At 30.9% G+C, this 23515-nt stretch overlaps 1 protein-coding gene across 2 annotated transcripts in view; it reads right to left on the reverse strand.

Moving 5' to 3' along the window:
• Positions 1-4464: 4464 nt before the first annotated feature.
• The window catches only part of LOC129219414 (97 kDa heat shock protein-like), a 61573-nt gene continuing 42522 nt past the window's right edge, over positions 4465-23515 (reverse strand). The window contains exons 13-18 of one of the 2 annotated variants that reach the window (XM_054853802.1): positions 23170-23295; positions 22960-23067; positions 17309-17470; positions 15118-15237; positions 13777-14033; positions 4465-5800 (exon numbers count right to left, since the gene is read on the reverse strand). In XM_054853802.1, the coding sequence (XP_054709777.1) occupies positions 13824-14033; positions 15118-15237; positions 17309-17470; positions 22960-23067; positions 23170-23295 (726 nt within the window). In that variant the 3' untranslated portion in view covers positions 4465-5800; positions 13777-13823. Of the gene's footprint in view, positions 5801-13190; positions 14034-15117; positions 15238-17308; positions 17471-22959; positions 23068-23169; positions 23296-23515 lie in introns of those variants that run through there. The other variant, XM_054853801.1, reaches the window with a different exon arrangement.

The raw sequence follows: 23515 nt of genomic DNA on the forward strand, positions 1-23515 counted from the left end.
ATAAATATAGAGATAGAATAGGTAGGTAGGTAGATAGATAGATAGATAGATCGATAGATTTATTGATAGAAAAATAGATAGGTAGTGGTTAATAGATAGATAGGTAGATAGACTAATATAGAGATAGATAGCTAGGTAGAGAGACTGATATAGAGATAGATAGTAGGTAGATATATAGACAGGTAGATATACTGATAAGGAGACGGATAGATAGATAGGTAGATAGATAGACAGGTAAAAAAACAGGTAGATAGATAGATAAATAGATTGATTAGGATAATAGATTGGTAGATATTTAGATGTACAGACAGATAAATAGGTAAGATAAATAAATACCTTTATGCTGAACAGTAAAGTAAGACAAAACAACGTTAGAAGAAGCACAAATTTGCAAATTACAGCAGACACGTGTTTCGGCGTTACAGAGAACGCCTTTTTCAATGCAAAAAATAATGAGCTTATGGATGAAAAGACATCCGACAAAAGCCAAGAGCAGATAAGCATGCAGCTTAAAAGATAAAAACAACGGATTAGCCAAACACCAATGACAAAGTTATAAACCGATCAGGAACCAATAGGAATGCAAGCAAAGGCCAAGAGCTTTCTCTTAGGTACGAACCCAGAAAGAAAGAATTCAATTGGACAAAGATTAAGCCGAAGCTTAAACAAAAAGAAAAGAAATTGTCAATAACCGTGAATCGCAAGAAAGGAAAAGCTGAATGGAAAACCATGAAATAAAATAAACAGAAACAAAAAATATTCGAAAAAAGGAAAAATAAAGATAAATAGAAGAAAAGGGGGGCGGGGTGTCAATCAAGATAAAAAGGTAAAAATAAACAAAGGAAGATAGATAAAAATGAATGGGAAAAAAGGGAGGGGGGGATGGGGAAAGGACAGTATTAAAGATATGGGAGCCAAATGTTGGAAAAATATGATAGTTAGGTAGATAGACATATAGATAGATAAGTAGATAGATAAGTAGATAAATCGATCGATAAGTAGATAGATAAATTGATAAGTAGATAGATAGATAAATAGATAGATAAGTAGATAGATAGATAGATAGCTAGAAAAATAGATAAGTACATTGATAAATAGGTAAATAGACATAGAGATAGATAGATACGATATATAAATAGATAGATAGATAGATCGATAGATAAGTAGATACATACATAGATAAGTACATAGATAGGTAGATAGATAGATATATAGATAGATAGATCTCAAAGAAACTTAGTTCCTTTTTGAATCGAAATTTATCATGTTCATTCACTGGACCAATTTATGTTCATTTACTGGTTCGAGGTGTTCATTCACTACGTCGTTGTGCCATTTTTTCTTTAAATACTTAAAAAAATCTGAAGCGGTACCATTTAAGTTCCCGCGATTTTTTCGAGATATTTACATAGATCAATTAAAATGTTTTAGCTATCACGATCTGTATAATATAGAATTTAAAATTACTAGGATTTTTTAAAAATGAAATTGTGCTTAACTGTTCATTCACTGGTCGGTCTACCCTACTTCTAATTTTTTATTGTGAGAAAAAATATCAGTTACTCTGCGGCAGTTTACTCAAACACGTTTTTAAAAAATTTCTTTAGCTGATTTCTAATTCAGTATTACAAATACTGTTGCGGCAGAAAAAGATATACTAAATTTTATTACCCTCTTGAACTAAGTCTCATTGTGAAAGAGGATTTTCTGCACACACTGAGATGAATGTAGTGTTACAAATTTTGTAAATAGTAATAATTTTTATGATTAATTTGTTGCAATCTGGCTAAATTTGGCGTTTTTTTTCACTACTTTTCGTCTAAAATTATCTTAGTAACGTAACCTGTAAATAGTTTCTTGTAATGTACATACAACCCCCTGACATTCGACTGAAGTATACGATCCTCCCATTTCTGAATGATAAGATTTGTGAATGGAATAAAAAGAAAATGTGAGAAATTGGTAGAACGTTGTAGGATTTTCTGGATCTTTCTTTGCTGGTATAAAACGCTGGGCGTCTTGTGAATGAGGGAGATAGTTTGCTTTCTAAAACTGTGGAGGCTCGTTTTCAGCCGTTCCGCTGGATGAATGTATTTACAGGGGTGATTGTGAGTTCATCAAAAAATACCTGAAAGTTTCAAAGCAAGAACGGGGGGGGGGGGGGTGTAATCTTTGGCCCTTATTACTTAAGTGCACCTTTGCCATAGTTTTAAATAGTTCTGAGTCAAAATATTGTGTGGACATTTAATTAAATTTTTAATGGGTACAAAGTTACTTTTGAGTGGTGTTATACAAATTATCCTGACATTTGTCCATCTTAAGGCTCTTGCAGGTATATTTGATGAGTATTATATAATTTTAAAAAAAATGCGGAGGTAGGAAGATAAAAGCATAACAAAAAAAAAAAAAAAAAAAAAAAAAACATAATTCCGGTATTTTCGGACATAAAAATACCGGAAATACGTCCGAAAATACCAGAACACAATCACCCCTGGCTTTAGCCCTTGCGCTGTGATTTTCGAATTGCTGTTCTTTTCACGTACATTGGATTTAAATGCGTGGTGTACTGAGTAATATATAGTGTTTAACGATATTCGATTAATTGCTGGATGTTTGCAATTGTTACCTGCTCTATTATTAATATTTGTAAACAAATCTCCTGTGTTTTCTCAAGAACTGTGTCGTCATTAAAAGAATTTCTTGAAGTGGCTGGACTCGTAACAATATAAACAAATAAAATGCGCAACGTAATGTTATAAGACTTAAACTGTCAGATTGAGCTTCTTTATTCCATAACAATCCAGTTAAAAGTATTTTCAAAGTTGCCTGAAGCTTAAAGAATAATCACTGGATTTGTTCTTTGTTGATTTTGTTTTGCCTCACTGTTCTAGCTATCATTTTATTTGGCAGAAATGTTTCAACTTCTATGTTTTGCTATCGTGTTTTATGAACTATTCAGCAACATCAAACTAAAACACCCTCAAACTGTTTGGTATGCATGTTTTCTTTCTTTTTTTGCTTACTACTCACTGCACAAATGGTTCCCCCTACTTTGGCATTTTTAAAGGGGTTAGCAAAGGGGAAAAGGTTGGGAGCTGCTGCTCTAAAGGACTCTCCTAGGTACATTTATGATTCCAAAGGAAATTTTAAAAACTCAAAAACGATCCCTTTTCCCTTCAGGGTCACCTACCACTGTTTGTGGTTTAACCAGTTAGATGGGATCCTGAAGATAGATCTGATTTTTGATCCAGACCAGGAACCGAACAATATCTATTCCAGCACCCCCAGAGGTATTGTTTCGCTTGGAGGACTTCGTGACCACGAGTATATTTAACACCCCCCCCCCCCCAGTCACCATTTATGAAGACCGTGGATCTTCGACCGGCTCAACACTGGACACTCCGGTCACAAGTCTTACCGGTCAGGTCACCACGGCCCGCCTCATAACAATCCCACCGTTATAGTAAATCTTTTAAATGGTCAACTGAAGCCATGTGTTATTAAGACAGATTAAAAATGAATAGAGATAGGTATCTTGCTTTGAAATCAAGATGTATGCATCAAATTAACTTTACAAGATTTTAAATAAATGCTCGCCCCCTACCACCTCCTTAGATAACATAGTCAATTCGCGATAACTTGAAGTCCGACAACTCAAACATTATCATAATTCTAAGTTTTTATCAAGTCCCGACACCTTGCTGATAAGCTCCTAAGAGACAGAGTGAGTTTTCTTTAGTATTAAAGAAGTCTAAGCAAGTATTGTTTATGATATTAAAAGAAAAAGAGAAATTTCTAAAGAGGCAGAATCCATGAATCTGAATTTCAAACGAATGATGAAGAGCACCTTTCCTCAAGTTGAATCAGCTTTCTTCAAGTGGTTCCAGTAGTATCGAAATCAAAAACCATGCTCTTGATTTTTTCTCTCAATTTTTTGATTAAAGTGCATATTGTGCTTAAAATCTTTTTCTAAGTTCTGTAATTTTGTCTATTATATGTACATATTAATTAAAATATTCGATGGTTTTTGAAATTGAAATGTGGAAAACCGAAACTAGCGACAAATCAAACTTTTGATAAGTCGAATTTCTTCGTCGGTCCCTTTAGATTCGAGTTATCGCGAATTGACTGTATTTATAGCCTATTTAACTAAACAGACTATACCATTTTGTTGGCAGAATTTCAGGAAAGGGTAGGGGGATTATGTTATGTTTCTATTCTAGTTAGTATTGCAGCAGATGCTGTTACGGTTAAAAATGTCGATGATTATTGCATTTTTGCATTAAATTTTTCGAGTGCTCGTAATGTGAACTTATATAAACATAAATTAGAAACAAATATAATACCACTAAATGTGGGTTATCGGAAATATATCGAGTACTGTAAGATTTTTAGTTATATCAAGAGCATCAAGAGTTTTTTAAATTAGAACATTAAGATAGTATGTTGATTTAAGAAGCAAAATTTCTTTCATGAATACATTTATTGTAATGCAAATCTTCAAAACAATAAAAAATAAATACACTACCAATATATGTCAAACAGCAACACCACTTATAATCATTAAGTAAGCTTCATCCATAGGAGATGCTTGTAGTTGGATCACTAATTTCATTCAGAGCTACATAACAGCACAGCTGAGTTCTAATAGTTCTTCTTTTTTTTTACTGACAAAATAATTTAGATCAAAATGATTTGAAAAATTTACAAACAGTAATTTAAAATTATCATCCCATAGCTAGTTGGAATATTGGGTAAAAAAAAAAAGAAATATTCCAATGATTTAAGCCCAAAGAGTCAAGTCAAAAAACATATTTAAAAAACGAAAAAACTTAGAATTAAAAGTATCAACCACAATAAAAACTAAAATAGAAGTAAGAATGTTAATAACTATAGAGGCAAGTTATGATAACTCTCAAAACAAAGCTTGGAAAATCGTATTTCGGAATGCTCAACTTAGTACATCAAAATATAGTATTATGGTGCTTTGAATATGTATGACTTTAATTCAAACACAGGCAGATTGTAACTGAAGCAGAAAATTCCTTTTAGAAACACTATTAATCTGTGCCTATTTGAAAAGTTTCTAAAGAAAACCATTATGTAGAGTGATATTCAACTGTAAAAAATTTAAAAAAGAGACATAATTTAGTGTAAATTTTATGGGGCTGTTTAGAGGAATAATTTAGTGAAAATTATTCCTCTAAACAGCCAGTTTAAAAGATATGACTTAAAATGAAAACAGATTTTTTTTGTACCTATTTTGCCTATGTGGTTAAAAGGAAAAAACAAATTCAGACTTTATATATTAATGAACACAATGTTGAACACTCAGTCGGCAATATGCCTAGTGAATACAGTTTCGTATGTTCAAACTTAGCAAACACACATTTTTGTAGTTGCTTACACTCATGCACTCAAATTTTAGTTCAACAATTTAGGAAGCATTAAGAACTTTGGTAGAGAAATAAATACAGTGTAATAGGTAGTAAGTTGACATACAGTTTAAACACTCTTAATCAGATAACATACAAGAAATAATAAAAATAAATAAATGAAACAAATGAAAATAAAAATCAAGCTTCTAAGTTAATCTGTAAGTTTTTTTTTTTTTTTAGCTCTACAGATGATTTTAACACCTTTTCCTCATGTGTTTATTAAGGTGATACTTTGCTTCCTTTATTTTTGATGTAATAGTTTCAATTATTTTCACATTCATTCATTTTCTTTTTTTTCAGATTTCAGGGATTTTCGTCAATTGTTGATTGCCTTCCTTTAACCCTCCATTAGGTGCTCAAATCTGTCAGATGTAAGAGTAAAATTGTTTTGATCATAGTTAAATTATTCATATTCATTCATTTGTTAATTCATAATTAAAATTGTAACATCAAATGCTTGGGTGATACAGATAGATGCTAACTTTTGTATTACTTCAGTAACAATCCATTACTTTTAATAGGCAGGTAATATGCTAGTTTATGTAACAAATATGCACTTTAAGTCAATATATTAGATATAAAATGCACTTTTAAGGTCAAATATCTAAAATAAAGTGACTAAATCATCTTAATACGTAAGTATAAAGTGATGCAGCAAGCCTAAGGATGAAACTTTTTGAAGCGAGCCTGGCAGAGGGATAAGCAGTTTTGAGCTGATTCTTATAAACTTCAACTTTTTCATAAATTTCATTTTCTTTCATCGTCCTTGATAATTTTTTCAACAGCTCTTTTTAATTAAAGTTTTTTTCTTAACTAACAAATGATTATTCATAATAAACAATAGGGGAAACTTGGGAGAATTGACCAAATTTTTGGTTTTTCTTTTTCTATTTTTTTTTGCAGAATAATTAGAATGAAATAAAAACTATACATAAATAATTGCCATTTTGCACATTATTATGGCTAAAAATAGTAACATAATTTCAAGTAGGAATGGTACAAAAAAAACATGGGTCAAGTGTCCTCCCTCAAGAATGTAAGAAGAATCATAAATATTGAAATCAAAAACGCAGGCTAGATGGTGTTTTTTGTTTAAATAAGTGATGTTTGAAGTGAATATACTAAATGTTTACTCTTTAGGTGAAGTGTTAGATATACAGTTGTTTCTCTGTTTAACCACTTTCAAGGGATCACAAAAAACTGTAGTTACATAGAAAACTTCCTTAAATAGAATGCTTTAACACTACAGTGGACCATCTGGGACCGTGAAAGGCTGTCGTTAAATTGAGTGTCGTTAAACAGATAGCACAGTGTATTTTATTATTATTAATCTTACTCCATATCATCAGCAGAGCAGAAGTCTAATTCGAAACTTTATCAGATCACACCTAAGTGATATTTCAAATAATTTACTATGTAACAACTCATTGGGCTCAAAGATTATTAGTATTAAAAAAGATCAGGTCTTCATATTCACAACATTAGAGTTATTGCATGAATAAAATCAAATCATTATGTCTAAAATGACTATATTTTATCTATTAAAAAATAAAAATTCATTGAAAAAACATCAAATTAAACAAAAATATCAAATTAGTCTTTGGATCAAGTCTCCCTAGTTAGCTTTCCTTTGTTTACCTTAACTTTTTAGCAACTTAGATTAAAGTTATATAAAACTACTGTACATCAATAGATAGCTATAGAAAACCAACTAAAGCATGCATTCTTTTAAAATTCATTTTCTTCAAAACTAGAGGTTAAAATATAAAAAATTCCAAAATCTTCAAACTTTACTTTTAAAGTGCAGTATCATTTAACACTGAATTTCTTGAAAACAAACTGACAATTTTGAAATGGCGTATCCCTGCAAAATACTATGGTGTGACTGGTCAACCAATAATGACTAAAATTCTCCCTAAATATCCTTTTCATTGAAAAAATCCTCATGGGTTCTGCCTATGAAGTCAAACCTCCCTAGTTTCCCCTACTCCAAACTGCATCCTTTTTTTTTTTACTTCAATTGTACATGTATTTAATTTTGACTGACTGCATAGTACTGATGATTGGCTGCTAACTTCTAATTGTTGACTTTCTTAATTGATCAGCTTGCAAGTCCCTGAAAATTTTGTCATTAGTCATGCATTTTGTTCTTAACTTTTTATTGCAATATTCAAGTATTATATCAGTTTTTGCACTATAAGTCTACACCGCCTAAAACAGTTGTATACTTCATTACATTATTTAAGCTTTATTGACGTTGGGATATTTCTGGTAAAAAACAAAATTGATTTCATCTGCAAAGCACCTTTTAAACATTTAAGGTGTATAAGGATTTTATACTAAAATTACCATACATCAATACAATTAAAACTTAATTAAATATGAAGAAATAAAAATAAAGCTATTCAATGTGCAACAAAAATAAAATAATTTAACAGATGAGGCAGTGAGAAGCAAAGGAGTGTAAGTGCCATAATTTAAAATTTGGCAATAACCAGTACAAAAGTGTCAACAAGTACATCTCCTGTGTTTTTGGGCAAGAAATAGTACTGGTAGCCCTGTTAGGTTTTGCTGCACATTTAGAAAAACTTTTCAATGAAAGTCTACTTAGGAATGGAACTTTAAATGCATTTTTTACTCCAAACTTAAAAACGTCCGTTTACATCCCTTTGCTTCTCACTGCCTCATATGAGGCAGTGAGAAGCAAAGGGATGTAAGTGGCAAAATTAAAAAATTGGAGATAACCAGCACAAATGGTAGGTGAACTTCTCCTCTGTCTTGGGGCAAGATATAGTACTAGTAGACCTGGTATGTTCTGCTGAACAGCATGATTTAGAATAAAAAATCAATGAAAGCCTACCTAGGAGCTTATCTTTAAACACATTTTACTCAAAACTTGAAAATGTCCGCTTACATCCCTTTGCTGCTCACTGCCTCATATGTGACTGATATTAAAGAACAAAAAAATAATCAACCCTCATTATCATGACACCCAGATGTTGCATCACTTTTCTTTCCTATTTTGGGAATTAGCAGCATACAGTTTTAATGTTCAGTGGCTTCCACATTTCACAATAACACTCCGGACTACCATCACAGTAAGTTCTTGCGATAGAATACAATCCTTCTTCAGAACTAAAACACTTTCAGTGAAAAAATGAAAACATCTGGAAAATAATTGTAGTTAATTTTTGACAAGCAATAAGAGACTTGTTTTTATGCCATGCATGCCACAGGCAGAACTTTGACATAACAGACAACAGAAAGAAATGGAAAGCAGATGAGTTTTAAACTGGACTATGGAGGTAATGTTATATTGATTCATAGTACTATATCATTTATGTACAGTTTTTGACAATAGGGTTGGCTTTCAAAGTGTTTACTTTTTCTTTTTATGACTTTCCATTTCATTTTTACTCTTCAATTACTGAACACTTTTAGTTTCCAACTAACTTTTTTTTCTGTTTCTTTTTTCTTTGATCACTACAAATCAATTGTGCATTAAAAATTATCGCACTCATACTAATCAATTCAGTTTCAGGTTTTTAATTAAATTCATGAAGTAATTTCAAATTTATTTGAATACTGACGTTTGCACGATGCAGAAAGTCGATTCAATGAATAGAAGTAATTTTTTTTATTGAGAAAGTCCTAAAGACAGCTAATAAGTAACTATTTGATGTAACTTTTAAGTTTGTTTCTAATTTTTTTACGATCTCATATAAAATTTGCTTTGCTTTCTGGCTGTTTGAAGTAATATTAATTCTCCAATTCCCTAATGAATAAGCTTCTTTACCCTTTGGGTGAGAACTATTAGCATTTCCACAAAAAATTCTGGGAATTACGAGACTAAAATTTAACCTAAAGAATTGTGTCCTTGAATCTTTTGACTTTATCCATTGCATGTGGAAATGACTAGTAGAAGAATACAACACTAGTTTTACTGCATAGTGCACTTGGTTTGAACATTATCTTATATGCATGCAATATACTGACAGCCCGGTTATGACACAGAATTTTGCAGTTTCTTCCTTGTTACGGACTCGTCAGTCTGAAAGTAAACAATGGGCTGCTATCCATAAAAAGAACCAACAAATAATGCTATAGGGGAAGCTAGGGAGACTTGACCCAATTTTTTGTTTTTCATTTCCCTTTTTCTTTCTTTTTTTTTTGTAGAATAGTTAAAACGAAATAAAACATATATGTAAACAGTTTGCCATTCTGCACATTGTTATGGCTAAAAATAATAGCATAATTCCAAGCAGAAATGGTACAAAAAAATTATATTCATCAAGTCTGCAAATGGGTAAAGTGTCTCTCGAGCTAGGAAGATATGATCCCCCTCATGAATGTAAGAATCATCCTAGATATTGAACTCAAAAACGTAGGATTGATGGCGTATTTTGTTTAAATAAGTGATACTTGAAGTGAATATACAAAATTTTCACTCTTTAGATGAAGTGTTACATATATATATATATTTATTATTATTAATCTTACTCCATATCAGCAGGAGAGCAGAAGTCAAATTCAAAACTTTATCGAATCAGATCTGAGCAATATTTCAGATAATTTACCAAGTAACAACTCGTTGGGCTCAAAGATTATTAGTATTTTAGTTATTTGTCAAATAAAAACAATTTTTCACAGTAAAATAATATATATTAGAGTTATTGAATAAATAAACTCAAATCATTAAGCCTAAATGACTATTTTATCTATTCAAAAATAAAATTTCGTTGAAAAACATCAACAAAAATATTAAATTAGTCTTTGGGTCAAGTCTTCCTAGATAGCTTTCTCTTGTTTACCTTTAGCTTTCAGCAATTTAAATTAAAATTATATATAACTACTGGATATCCATAGATAGCCCAGAAAGTGATTAAAACGTGCATACTTTTAAATTTCATTTCCCTCAAACTGGAGGTTAAAATCTAAAAAATTCCAAAATCTAAACTTGACTTTTAAGGTGCAGTATCATTTAACACTGAATTTTTTGAAAACCACTGAAAATTCTGAAATCGCTTGTCCCTGCTAAATACTGTTGTGTAACTGGTCAACCAATAATATGACTAAAATTTCCCCTAAATATCCTTTTCATGGGAAACATCACCATGGGTCAAGTTTCCCTATTAGTCAATCTTCCTTGTTTCCCTTATCTGCTACAGTCATCCTTTTCTTCCAGTGCAATGCATGTAGATCGTGTATGGTGTCGGTTAACAGTACAGAAATGTAAGGTGTTAGTATATGGGTTATATTCTCAAGTTGTAAACTTTTCTGCCTTAATGCTATTGGAATTATGTATATAAATATCTCTTTTCACTGTTGAATGATTTTTTATTTAAAACAATAAATACTAAAAATGTGAATATACTTACTATGTGTTACCATTTTACTTTAAAAAATGCAATGCAGGTAAAATGTCATAACTATCCCCTGTTGTGAGTTAACTTCTGAGCAAATTTACTATATCATGAAAGCATTATAGTAATAAAAACCTCCGCCTTATGATACAGGGTTATGATATTGTGTGTCATAAGTATATTCTTCACATTATATACATATACATTTCGTATCCACATTTTGTATGTATCCCTAGGTTTCATGTAAATACTGCCCAAAAGTGAAAGTTTTTTCTATATCTATATTATAAATTCTTGGATGTAACCATTGTAAACAGTAATTATTTTATGTTTATGCAATAAACTCCTGATTATCCACAGTTAGGATTAACTACGCAGGTCTTTCCATAAGTTTTTTAAAAACTGTTGTTGTTGTTACTTATGCCACTCCAAAACACGAGCTCGAGTGGCAAGGGTACCCTAAGGCAGAGAGGTACAACTTTTGTTTACTCGAGCACCTATTTTAAGCGGAAGTATGATTTGGCTCAGATAACACGATAGATGGCAGCACTATATATGGACAGTTTGATAATTTAGAACCAAATCAGAAGCCGAATAACTCGTTGCTTAGCACCCCCAGAGGTATCGTTTCACTTGGAAGACTTAGTGACCTTGAGCACATTCAACATCCCCCAATCATCTTTAATGGACTTTGGATCTTTCACAGGCTAGGATCGAACCAGGGGACTAACATCTATTTTTCCCATTCAATGTTAGCAGATGCAATGTAGCAAGGATTTCAGTTATTATTTAAATGCATGATTAAGTGTTTATAATATTTTTTAACTTTTGCATACACTAAGTATAGTTTTTCACCTATTATTCGGGTTATCCGTAGTTCTCGCTTTTTGCGGTTACCATCTCACCCTATTCTGTGGATAACTGGGAGTTAAGAATAGAAGAAAAAAAAAATCGATTGTTCAACCCTTTTTTTTGAGCTATTGGCACCAAAATCAGCAACTGTACCCATTAGAGTCAACACATTGACCAAATTTTGTCCGACTCTATGAGTTACATCCTGAGGAATAGCAAACACCCATAACTGAGAAATGACACATGTGGCCTAAACAGGCTGAAAAATACTGAAATTACATGAGTTTTAGAACAAACACAACATTGTTAGTATATTTTACTACACCTGAATGCTCACCCATGTATTTAGTATACATATAGCAGACTATTTTAATTTGATGCTTGAAATTAAATGGAACGTGTTGAATTTAGCTTCCAATGCTCCTTTTTTTTTCTGCACACAGTATTTTGCTCTCTCAAAACATACTGAATTCAGTAAAAATACTGAAAAATCACATGTCTGTAGGAAACGTTTGATTGCTCTACTCCCCTTGGAGGAACTCACACCGAAAATTGATGGGCACAAGTTTACATAGGAGTACATGTGTATCAAATTTTGTTTAATTCATGCAGTAGTTTTTGCTGCAAAGCGGTCACAATCCTATCACACTGATTCTGACACCCATTTTGCAAAATTGGTTGAAATGAACTTAGCACATCTCAAAAAGTGCAAATCTATCAAAATTCAAAAATTTACAAGAAACTAATACTCTTTTTTAAATTATAGAAGAAAGTAAAAAAGGTAATAAATTTCTATAGTTGCCATGAATTGGCACTTTCAACAAGCAAAAACATTTCATCGGTAGAAAAGCAACATTTGCTCACAGTAACACATCTTCTAGGGTCTGTATTATATTAAAGAAATGGAAAAGTTTTTCACCTGTTGGGCCAAAACTTATGTTTTGCTATTTTTGTCTCTTATTTTGAAGGTAGGTAATTACTTCCACCAGAACCTAACAATTTATAATGCTTGAAGTGGGCTTGACTGATTTGGCTATGTTATGGGTTAAATTCTTTTGTTGAATTCCATATTGTAATAAAAATTAGAACATTAAGTCTTGAATAAGAAATCTTTCCGATAAACGAAAAAGTGACACAAATATTTAGACCAAGTTCCCCTCATACAACAGAAAGTTTAGATAAAATAAACGATGCAAACATGAAGGTGATATGTAATATTTTAAAAAATATAATGGTTTGAAAAGCTGGAAAAGAAACTTTAAAACGTCTCCCCAGTTAGTCGTCATTTTTTCCCGTTTTATAATTTTTGTTCTTGTGCACAAAAACGGCATTTTAAAATAACAAATATTTTTATGGTAAAGTATGTTTGTGTTTAAAACGTTGGCTTATTCAAAGCAATTTAAAAAATAGGCGATTCAAATGTTTTGCAGAGTAAAAAATTAAGAATTCCTATGAAAAACAGAAATATTTCTTTAAAATTCTAAATAACTTTTTTTCCCCGTTTTCATAAAAATTTCATGAAATATTTAATGGTGCATTTTGTTTTCTTTTTTTAAAATCTAATAAAAGTTTGAAAACATCTTCATGAGTTTACGAAATGTTTAAGTTAGGGGACAGTATACATTTTCCATGCAATTCAAATATATAACTCATTAAATTTAAACTTAAGAGGTTTTTTGTTGCTGATTATTGATTTGTGAACTTAAATGTACCCCCTTTGTAAAATGTACAAATTAACTGTCAACTAATAATGAAATTAGTTTTTCATATTTGTCATTGGCAAAAGTTTACATGTTGAGAAAACTACCCTGCTCTGCTTATGAGAATGTTTTGTTGACAGTTTGATGGACAACATGATAATGAGGGCTGAATGTGCAATAAGTACTTTAATAAAAATTTTTGCTGAATGATAAGTCAGCACATGCTGAAGAAAGTAGACTATAAAATTTTTGCTAAGTATTTGGTGACAATCAAATAAGCTATAGAAAATGTAAGAAAATTAACATGAGTAATAATGAAACATCAAATACATTAATTACAATAAATTAATAACAGTACTGATATCTAACTCCAGTTACAGCCTGCAAACAGATAATCATAAAAAAATGAAAAATGAATTTTACAAGCAAAATGATCACAGATCCAAAGGGTTTTGCTACATTTCTTGCAGCTAATTTATTTCCATAGTTTCTGGTTGTGAGCGGTTTTCTGCTTTGTCTGTTGGCTCAGTTTCAGGTTTCTCTGAGCCATTAGAGGTATCTTTCATTTCACTATCAGTCTGTGATTGATCAACATTAGATGTTTTTTCATCAGCTGCTGGAGGTGGTTCTACTTTCGGCTTTGGTTTGCTTAGAATGGGCTTCACCTGACTTTCAAAGTTCTGTAAAATAAAACAAATAAACTTTAAATTAAAACACCGTCTGTTTTGAGGCAAAGTTAAAAAATTTGACATAAAACACTGAAAATAAACAAGTAGCAAAATAACAGCATCATCCTTTTGTCTCATAGTAATTTTTAATTTTGTCACTAAATTAAATGGGGGATTTGAAAACATAATTCTAACTGATTTCATGTTGTACATAGTGACAAAACTCATATTTTCCACTTTTCTATTAGCGTTTTAGTTGTCACACAAATCAAGAAATTTGACATAAGAAACAAAATACAAAGTTCGGGGGGGGGGGGGCAGGCTGACTTAAACGAGAAATAAAACATTGTCAAAATTTAGAGAAAATGTCCAGATTTTGTTAACTTTTTAACTAAACACAAAGTATTGATATATTCTGATGCAATTTCTTCTGACTTTTGAACAAATGATGGGAGGGGGGCATACACTATTGGGAAACTCCCAAAGAACGCTGAATCCCGATTTCATGAATTTTCCATCCAGTTGATAACATGAAAATATTCGAGTTTGTGGAAAAAAAAATCAGTATGGATAAAACTAGGAAGAGTTGGCAACCCTGAAAATAAGATTTCACTGGGAACCATAATGAAATGCTGTTTAAACAATAGCTAAAAATTTTGAAAATTATTAGCATGGGAACAAAAAGCATTTGAAACATAGCAAGTATTCTCCCCATATGGGAATTATAGGAAAGATAGAAGTTCTGTGACCCCCGAACAATGAACATAATTGAATATAAAATGTTAGAAAATAGAAATCAAACTTAATTGCTGACATTAGCTTTAAAACATTCAACAAAAAAAAAAAAAAAAAAAAAAAACACTTGATTTTGATACTTTGCCAATGCATTAATACCCCTTTCACTGTAAGAATCATCAATGCAAAATTCTTTTTGTTTTTTATTTTTATAAACTAAAATTTTAATTTTGGCTGTGGAATAGGAGAATAATTTATGTTTTATTATAAAATATGTTAATTTTCTTATTTAAATAATTTTCTTATTACAAGTAAGGTTTAAACAGTGTGATATGAATAATTGGAAGCAGAAAACACTTACTTCTCTTTCTTGCCTAATTTGTGAGGCAAGTATTGGAGGATCTTCATGCTGCTTCAGATTTGCTAATGTACCTAGATACTGACCAATCCATTTGTCCTTTTCTTCCCACAGCTTTCCAACCTGATAAAATTTAAAAAAAAATGTATCTTCGTTACATAACTAAGCACACGAACTAATTACTATTAAATAATGCTGAAACAGAAATGCTACCTGAAAAATAAAAAAAAAATAAATAAAAAATAAAAAAGTATTTACTAGCGATTTTGAGCCATTTTTGTGAAAGTAATACAAATCATACCCAACACAATTTTTCTTAACAAATTTCAATACTTACCAATTAATCATACTGTTTCAGGGATTGTTCGCTTACTTGTGTGTAATCAAGCATTAATTGTTTGTACACAAGCTATTTATGAAGAGTTAAAACATTTTGTTTTGGAACAGGAAGTAGAGTATAACGTATCCCAATTTCAAATCATTAGGAAATAAAAAAAATGTGATCTAAGATTGTGTTCAAACACCATAAAAATACAAAATACGAGCTCCTGATTATATATTGTCCATTTTATATGCTATCCTGCTTCCGAATGTTATTTCCTGCTGGTCCATGAAACTTGCGATACTGAAAATGCTAAAATATTCCGGATTTCCACATTACTCTTTTTCAAAGCTTCCACTTAATATATTTTCCTACAAACATCAAAATCATTTTTTATCTATGGACTCCTAACTTTTTTTTCAAGATAAATTTGTTTTACAGCGTTTGAACTTGTGTGCTGGTTCTTTTTGTTTCCTTGGAATCCTTTGAACAATAAGAAGAAAGAAACTCCTTTCAGAGGCAGTTTTCCTTCACAAGAATTGAGGAACAGAACTGCAAACATTCTTCTTCTTGAAAATCTTGAAGTTGATAACACATATGTGGTTCCATCAGATCAAATTCTTCCAATATTGAAATTAATACACACCAGTAGCAAAAATTAAAATTTATTTTGGGACGGGCCCTTCGGCTCCCCCCCCCCCCATGCGCTCTGGATACCCACTGCTGGGAATAGCCACGTACATGATGAAAATGACGGGGAGGGGGGGGGGGGAATGGAGTATGTCCACCACAGCTGATCAAGCAATTCAAAGCACAAAAACTCAAAAACAATTTTAACTTACAAGTACCAACCGTGAAGGCAATTTACAATCAAACCAAGAATAAAATTTGGGAAACATTGTTAGTATAGAACATGCTATAAATGAAATTAATGCTAAAAATAAAAAAAATTATTGCAAAAGGAAAAACTTCTACTAGTTCATCAGGTAACTGTAAACAATATGCTTAGATTTTTAACCCACCCCAAATTTTACATTTTCCTGCTTAATACGTCTTTCATCACAAGACCCGACGGAAAACGCAATTTTGGGGTTCCACTGAATGTCTTTCACAGAAAAATTTTTTTAACAATACAACTTGAGGGGAGGTGGGGGGGGGGAATCCTTGGAAAGAAAATGTTTTTTTGTTGAAGTTATGCTTTGTCTTCTCAAAAATATTAAAATACCAGAACTGTCATTTTTAATTTTAGTTCCGAAATGGTTGTAACAGTACTCTAAATGAACCATAGAAAATTTTGGGATAGGTCACAACTTTTTTTGCAATTCATATTACTATGCATTTTAAATATCCTTCGATAAAAACATTGGCATTAAATACTGATAAAAATTTTCTGAAGAACCACAAGTGTCTAGAAATGCCTCAGTACAATATTAATATTTGTTAATCAGTTAAAGGACTTTCATCAACTTGAAAGTTGCTATTAGTTAGTAAAGGATTACTTCCTTAAATATGTCAGCATTGATTTACATCACAACAAAAGGGTAGGATACCATACAATACCGAAAAAGTTTATACAGTACCACCCGACAGGCAAAACAGTAGCATAAAAAAAGTATCATTTGCTTGGGTATATTTCAGGAAGTAATATTTTTAAAATTACATTTTACTTCAGAAAGAAAATTCTTGGTCAATTGATAAACCTCTTAATAAACAATCTAAACTGCATATATTTAAAAATATAAACTTTTTAGAAGTGGTATGGTTGGCTCTACTACTACATAGAGTAGGTTAATGGGCAAGTTGACATGAAAAGTGGTTACGGAAATACCAGTTTAGTAAGAATACAAATACAAAAATTAAAATAAGAATCACCTTAACCATCTCTTCTTCTTGCAGATGTGCAAGATGCTCTTCTTTTGCAGCATAAGACTGTAATGCTTTATGTACAAGCTGTAACGTTCTTCCAAATTCATTTAGCGCTACAGGTCTCTGCTCCCACTCATTATATCTATGAACTACTGGATCACCAAGTTTCTGAAATGTAATACAGGATATAAGTAATTGCTAATAGTACTCTTAATCACCCATGATCGTGCTTGCCAACTTTTGAAAAGGGACATTAGTAAAATTTTAACATGCACCCCCAACTCAGGGGTAGAAGTGATCAACTTTTAACATCTCAGTGATCTATCCAGGATTTTTCACTGGGTCAATTTTTATTGAAAAATCAATTAACTGTGTGAAAAATCAAATTTTGCAAAAAAAAAAATGTCAAAACAAAATTTTTGAATTTTGAGATGGCGCAACTTCATCATTGACACTTAAAGTTGAGTGTTTTCCCTCTTTTCTGTTGAGAATATCATTCTTGAGTGTTTTTCGAGTATTGGGATATGCAAGGGCAGCATCACTCTCTGAGAGATGGGCACCCCTCAAGTATCAATATTTATTTACCATTCTACATTGTTAAATTATACTAGAAATGTTATATGTATAGCATTTATAATAATTGTAACAAAGAAATTCAGGCAGGGATTCAGCATTTAACTGTTTAAACCAAGACATTGGAACAGAATTTCGTTTAAAACTCAAACTCCGTGATTATTACAAAAATAAAAAAATATTTTATTTGTTTCCCTTTTAACAAAGCATACTAAACATCGAAAATGTGAAAAATTAGATTCCCATAACGGATGCAAAGAGATTGCAATCCTCAAAGCGAAAACATCAAAAGTATAAAAACCATTTGTAAAATAAATATTTTTGATAAAACTATTTTAGAATTGCAGTTTAGAGTCCTATGATAAACACATCATAAATGTCTGGACACAGTTGAAAAAAATAAAATAAAAAATGAATCATCGATTGAGCATTTAAATTTTTGACTCATAAAAGAAAATGGAATTCCACTTAAGTGTTGTTACAAAAATAGACTTTTCATTTATTTGCATCCTAATAAAGCGAAGTTGGCTTGAAAAAAGAATAAAATATGGTTCTCATATCGAATGTAAAAAGATGTAGGTATCTAAAGAAAAAAACGATCAATAAAAGTTTATTTAAAATTAATTATATTTTTTAGCATTGAAAAATCAAACCCATATAACTTTCACCCAAAATAACAATTAAACATCGCCCCACCAGACGCTAAGTGGCAATAAACAGTTAAACATTGTACCCGCCAAATGCTAAGTGGCGATAAGTTTAAAGTTGGTAACCTTGTCTGAAACAATCACATTTTCTCCCCACCCCTACTGTCCTTTGCAGTTCTAAGTTCATTTCACTGTATATTATTGTTTATTAAATCATGAGCGGGGAGAAAAAGCTTAGGACTGACTAAAGGTTGGACGCTTTTTCAGAGAAGTTTAGAACAACACCGCTGCATAAAATTAATGAGCAAAATTATAAACCAATCTGACTTTCAGCTGTTAATTTCTATCAAAGAAACCAACAACAAGCATTATATTTATTTGGCATTAGTAGTTATTTATTGCTTGCAAGAGCATCACAAGAGTGCCATTTTTTTTCTTTTGCAAAATTAGCAGATTTTGTATAAATTGATCCCTCTAATTTAACTTTAAAAAAGGTTCCAAACATTACTGTTTTTATGCACAGAAATATGCTGCGTTATTTTGATTTGAGATTTGCTCTTCCAATAAACAATTTGTGAAAGATCCGTTTTTGTTTATCAGAATTTTGTGAAGGGTCTGTTTGGGTTGGTCGGGATTTTGTGAAAGGTCCATTAACGGACCCATATTTCCTCTCTGTCCAGACCCCTGTATATAGAATATTTTTCATTACAAAATATAGGACATGTTATATGAATGATTTTGCTATACAAAATAACACATAGCATGTATTATCTAATTACTCTTGCATTTATTACTATCATTAATAACTTCAGTTCATCATACAGCATAGTTAAATAATTAAATGAAAACAATAACTGGTGTCTAGAATGAGTTTCCTGTTGAAAAAACAGCTTATGAAAAAACTGTTTACTCATTGAGAAAAAAAAATAAACCAAGTGAAATCTATTTATATTTAATAGAACTATTGACAATTATTATTAGCATTTTTGACTAGTTTTGTATAATCGTTTTTCTACTTATCTTTAATGTTTTTAATACCTGCATCAAGAGTTTTGGAAGCTTGTTTGTACAGGGATACTGCTCTCATATTCAAGCTTTCTCTAGTAATCTTAACAGGTTTCAGTAGTTTTCAGTATTAATCAGTGATTTTTAACACCAGACAAATACAGATGCAATAAATATCCAACATTCAGAGAAAGAAAATCCAAAGGAAAAGTAATTTAATTAAAACATATAAGTAAGGAAAACAATACTGCTTTTCTCCCTCTTTTCCTCCAAAGAAAAAACGAACTAAAACATGCACGTGATTTGAAAAAATAAATAAAAATAATTACTCTCCCCCTTGCAATTAGAGCAAAACATCCCCTCGCTCATAAATAAAAAAATTAAAATATGCATCGTACAATGCTAAAAGTACCCCCCTCCCTTTCCCACCAAAAAAAAAAATCAATTAAAATGCACATTTTAGTGTAACAAACCAAAAATTCAATTTCCCCAGAAGAAACTAAAATTTTATTAAAATATTAATACATTTAAGACAAAATGTGCATTACAACTGGAGCAAAACAAAAGATCTCGTTCCATATGAAGAAGAAGGAATTTAATTAAAGTATGCATTCACAGCAAAATTAAAAAACCTATCACTCCTCTGAAGAGTGAAGATTTTCACTTATAAAAGCACCCCCATCTGAATAACGCTCAACCAGACAAATACTCAAATATCGTACAAGTTGAGGCAACCTACACGAAACTACTATTCCAAATTCAAAGCCGAAATACAAGGTAGCAATTCGGAGACTTTGGATATATGTGCTCTTTTGAAAAAAAAAGTTTTTGTTCAAAAGACTCAATTGGGATATGTTCTTCTTTTGTCTGGCGCGATCTGCAAAAAATGTAGAGAACGGATGTTACATTTTGATTGAAAAGCCCAATTTTACCCTTCAATAAAGTAGGATTTGTTAGGTTTGAACTTCTAAAACATAGTTTCCCAACCAGTGGTTCGAGAGAGGTAAAAAAGGGTTTGCGAAAATTTAACATGTTTATTTGAGATGAAGTCTCAAGTTTAATCATTTTTTGTTCATCATTTATCTTTTGCACACTCAATACTTTTTTGATAAAAATATTAGAACATTTGATGACACTATTTTGTCAATTCAAAGAATTAAATTTATCATTACAAGGCACAGGTTTTTAGTTTTTGTTGAGCATGATAGAATTGAGCCCGTACCGAAATAACTCAACCTTTGAACGCAATGCAATTGGATGAAAGCATGTTAATGTTGCAGTTTTTTTCCGTTTGATTGGAAAATTCGATTGAAGTTGATGGAAAGATTATGTGGAGCATATGAGAGCATTTGAAACATCTTTACTTAATTTTTTACGTTTAGTTCCTTTACCGTTTGAGTGTTTTCGCCGAAAATGCATGTGACACAATAACTGATGCTGCTGTTTGTTGCTTTACGGTATTAGAAATGAAAATTTGATCTCTATGTAAAAAAGGTACTCAATAAATTTGCACAGAAAAATTTTCGTGTATAACTACTTTCTTGTTCCAGTATAAAAATATTTTTGTTGGTAAAATTTACAGTTTATGTAATAGAGTTAATTGCAGACAATTCTATAATGTTTCAAAAATAAAATAAAGAATAACTATGCTTTTTATTCCGCATTTTAGCATAAGGAAAAGGAAATTCTTCAGCACTCAAATGCTTAACGTACAGTGTATCCTTATCAAACAACTAGATTTTACTGGAAGAAAAAAGATCATGTAGCTAATCTAGGACATTTTCTCTAAAATATATTTTTAGAACGTTTTTTAATTGACGGATTTGGCGTTATGAATTAATGTAATGTTGAGACAGAAAAAGTTTAAATTTTATTACCCCTTTTGGACAAAGTTTTCATGAGAAAAATGAATTTCAGCATATAGAGATAAATGCAGAATGGAAATAAAATGCTGAACCTAATGTAAGTCAAACTATCAGACAAGACATTTGAGCCAAACTTTGATATTCTTTGTTCCACAACCATTCCATTAAGATTTCTTTAAAAGTGGGCAGAAACGCAAAGAATTATCATAGGTTTGTTTTGTAATAATTTTTAACTATCATTTTAGCTTGTAGCAATATTTGTATTTCAAAATTTTGCCATTATTTTTGTTTCTCAAACAAAAAAAAAAAAAAAAATGAAAATCTTGCAAATTTTACTGGGTTGGGGGGAGGGGTGCTGTTCACTTAGTACTAAGCTCACAAGGGGTTCGCTTAACTCGAACAGATTTTGAAAGGGGTTCGAAAGGCAAAAAAGGTTGGGAACCGCTGTTCAAGAGACTAGAGGAACAATTAAGGACTTAATTAAGACCACCTGAAAGACATAGAAAATGCCAAAAGACATGTTTTTATAAAAAGTGGATATGTTCCCTTTTGATAAATAACTCCTCATATGCAATCGAATTTTGAAACACACTAAAATAAGGGCAGATGTGTAAAAGCATAAAAAACAATTATGGAAAAATTTTAGGCACAATAAATAAATAAAAAAAGGCAGTAAGAGGGTCAATGATATTAAGATTCACCAAAAAACTTGGATGCTCTGAAACATCAATTTTTGAAATATATATATCCATGCATAACAATTAAAAAAAAAATGCTTTTAAAGAAAAAGTGAATTTTGGAGCTGTCAAAAAAGTAAATCATATAAATATTGTTAATTATTAAAAACACCTTATTAAGTTATGCAAAGGTTTAAATAGTTGATGTATGCATTTAAAATACAAAACATTGCAACATCAATACAATCTAATGCTTCTTAATTTATTCACCTGAACAATGCAAAAACTAAAATGATATACTTAATGATTACTGCAAACAAATAAAAGAAATAACTAACATTTTCTAAACTAGATAACTAAATAAAAAATCCAATCATATAAGAAGAGTACAAATTATATTTTAAAACAAAATATATTAAGAATATAAAAAAATTGTGATATTAGTATTACCTATATTCCATGTAATAAAATTGTAATTTAACTATTTAAATCAAGAACTTACTGGAAGAAAACTATAAGTAAGGAAAAACTAGCAACACTCAATATTCTTTTTAAAAGTGTACTGTAACAAAAGAGTGCTACTACTCTCCAAGAAAAGTCTACTGCCTAAACAACTATAGAATTGTCTTCCCAATGTAATGCATAGATCACGATCATTGAATAATGTAGTTTTATAACAATTTATTTCAAAACCAGTCATTTTTAAAAAAAATCTGTTTACATTTGCCCCAACTCATCACCGAAAAGCATTAAATTCAAGAAATCAGTATTGGAAAAACCAACAAATACATTAATTGTAAAAACATCAATATATGTTCTAACAAAACCAGAAAAAGAACAAAATTTGAAAGTGAATGTTCCACTCCTAGATGGCAAGTGAAAAGTCATACCTTTAAATCATTAAGTCTTTGGACATATACACTTTTCTGCTGATCTTCACCTTCATCATACAACCAACTTTCAGTTTCTTCAAGAAAAAGTTTAAATTTTTCCCTTGCCTGAAAAACATTAAAAAATATGACATTTTCAACATATACACAAGTACGGAAAATAGCTTTAAGAGAGAAGACAAAAGTTATTGATTAATGCAAAAAAATTACTTCATCTGATATAAATTTTTCTAGTTCTTCACATAACTTTCCTCTCATTTCATACACATATTCCTCTACTGCATTTTTTGCATCAGCTTTTTCCTTCTCCATTTTATCTTGCATAATCATTTTAGCCTGTATAAAAAGAACAATAATTACTGCGGGTGTAAAAGATAAAAATGTATGAAAACATTCATTTTGCAATGGGTACATTTTCAATCATATTGAACATTAAAATGCATAAGAAAAAAAAGTTTGGCATAAGTTTTACAGGAAAAAAACCTAGACAAATACAAACTAAAAACTAATTATTTTCTATACTTCAAATACACCGCCAGCTCAGTTATTCCAACCG

The sequence above is a fragment of the Uloborus diversus genome, chromosome 3, assembly GCF_026930045.1.
Source record: "Uloborus diversus isolate 005 chromosome 3, Udiv.v.3.1, whole genome shotgun sequence".
NCBI classification, from domain to species: Eukaryota; Metazoa; Arthropoda; class Arachnida; order Araneae; family Uloboridae; genus Uloborus; species Uloborus diversus.